The sequence below is a fragment of the Otolemur garnettii genome, unplaced genomic scaffold, assembly GCF_000181295.1.
Source record: "Otolemur garnettii isolate 467f Iridium unplaced genomic scaffold, OtoGar3 scaffold00038, whole genome shotgun sequence".
NCBI classification, from domain to species: Eukaryota; Metazoa; Chordata; class Mammalia; order Primates; family Galagidae; genus Otolemur; species Otolemur garnettii.
Window position 1 is genome coordinate 4,135,484 of NW_003852433.1, and position 1,456 is coordinate 4,136,939.

The following is a 1,456-nucleotide window of genomic DNA, read 5'->3' on the forward strand; positions in this document are numbered from 1 at the left end:
CGCGAGCCTGGGCGCTGCTCTGCCTCGGGCTCCTGCTCCCGGGAGGCGGCGCCGCGTGGAGCGTCGGGGGAGCCCCGTTCTCTGGGCGCAGGTAAGGACTCCCGCTACCTCTGTGCCTGCCTTCCAGGCCGGGGGCGGGCGGCTGGGAGTCCGGCATAAGCACACACGCCAGCGCCGTGCGAGGCCGGGATTGAGAAACGACCCGTCTCTACCTCAGTGCCAAAAGCGGTGGAGCTCTCGGGAGTGCGAGGTCCTTCACCCCAAGTATCCGGAGGAGCCAGCAGCCTCTTTCACTCCTTTCCCTTAAGCCCAGTTCAATGGGAGGGGGGAAAGGGCACAACGAGGACAGAAACCTCTCCGAACTTCTGTCGCCCCCCGCCCCCCAGCCCTCTCCGTCCAAGAGCCCTTCTTGCCACGGGAAAGGACCACGACACCTTCCAGCCGACACTTCAGGGACTCGCCTCCCCTTTTCCCTGCTACTGGCTTTTTTTAGTACCAGGGCTATTAATTCTTTCAGAGGAAGGACTTGGGTGGAGTCTCCACAGCCCAGTGGGTCAGTGTTGAAAGCTCCCTGGGAACCTGGCATTTGAGACAGAGACAAGAGGGATCACTCTGCCTTCCTGCTGCTCTCCTAGTGGCGGGGAACAGTCTCTTGCTGGCCTTAATGGAGTATCTCCTAGAACCTGGCACTGTGGAGCTCTATGTACAGTGTCATCATTAATCTTTCACCAGCTGAATGAAGCAGGAAAACCCACCCCATTCAAGAGATGAGCAAACTGAGACCCCAGAATATTAACATAATCTTCTAGGCTCAAGGGGTTTTACTGGAAGAGCTGGGTTTAAATTCATCTTTCTGGATTCGATGACAATGTTCAAGCCTGCCCTGGCCCATGTCCTGGCTGCAGCCCCTGCCCCTCCCCAGGTTCCCTCTTGAGGGTCAGGCACTGTTGTCCAAGGCAGACAATGTGAACTAGCCAAGCCTCTCCAGGCCTTTTCATCCCATTCAAAGGCCTGTGCGGCCCCTGCCCCCTATGGCCTCAATTCTTTAACTCTTTTCATAAATTTCCCTTTCCCAGTGGTCAGGGGCCAGTATGTCCTGCTGGGCTAGCAAGAGCAGGTGACATGGGCTGGGCTGGAGCATGGAGGTAGCTGAGGCATCAGAGGCCAGAAGAACAGTTGTCTGAGACAGGGACGGACATGCGGCCCATGTCAGAGCCACCACCTACTGCGTGCTGACGATGGCTGGCCTAGATCCATTGCCTCCAGAATCTTTCCAACTGCCACTTGGAGGTGTGCTTTTTTTTTTTTTTTGAGACAGAACCTCAAGCTGTCATCCTGAGTAGAGTACTGTGGCATCACAGCTCACAGCAACCTCCAACTCCTGGGCTTAAGCAATTCTCTTGCCTCAGCCTCCCAAGTAGCTGGGACTAAAGGCGCCCACCACAATGCCTGGCTA

General features: G+C 56.6%; 1 protein-coding gene across 1 annotated transcript in view; it reads left to right on the top strand.

Moving 5' to 3' along the window:
* EMID1 (EMI domain containing 1) overlaps window positions 1-1,456 on the top strand; it is a 100,611-nt gene that overhangs the window by 46,521 nt on the left and 52,634 nt on the right. Inside the window, exon 2 of the mRNA XM_023513236.1 lies at window positions 7-91. Coding sequence (XP_023369004.1) covers window positions 7-91 — 85 coding nt within the window. The remainder of the gene's footprint in view (window positions 1-6; window positions 92-1,456) is intronic.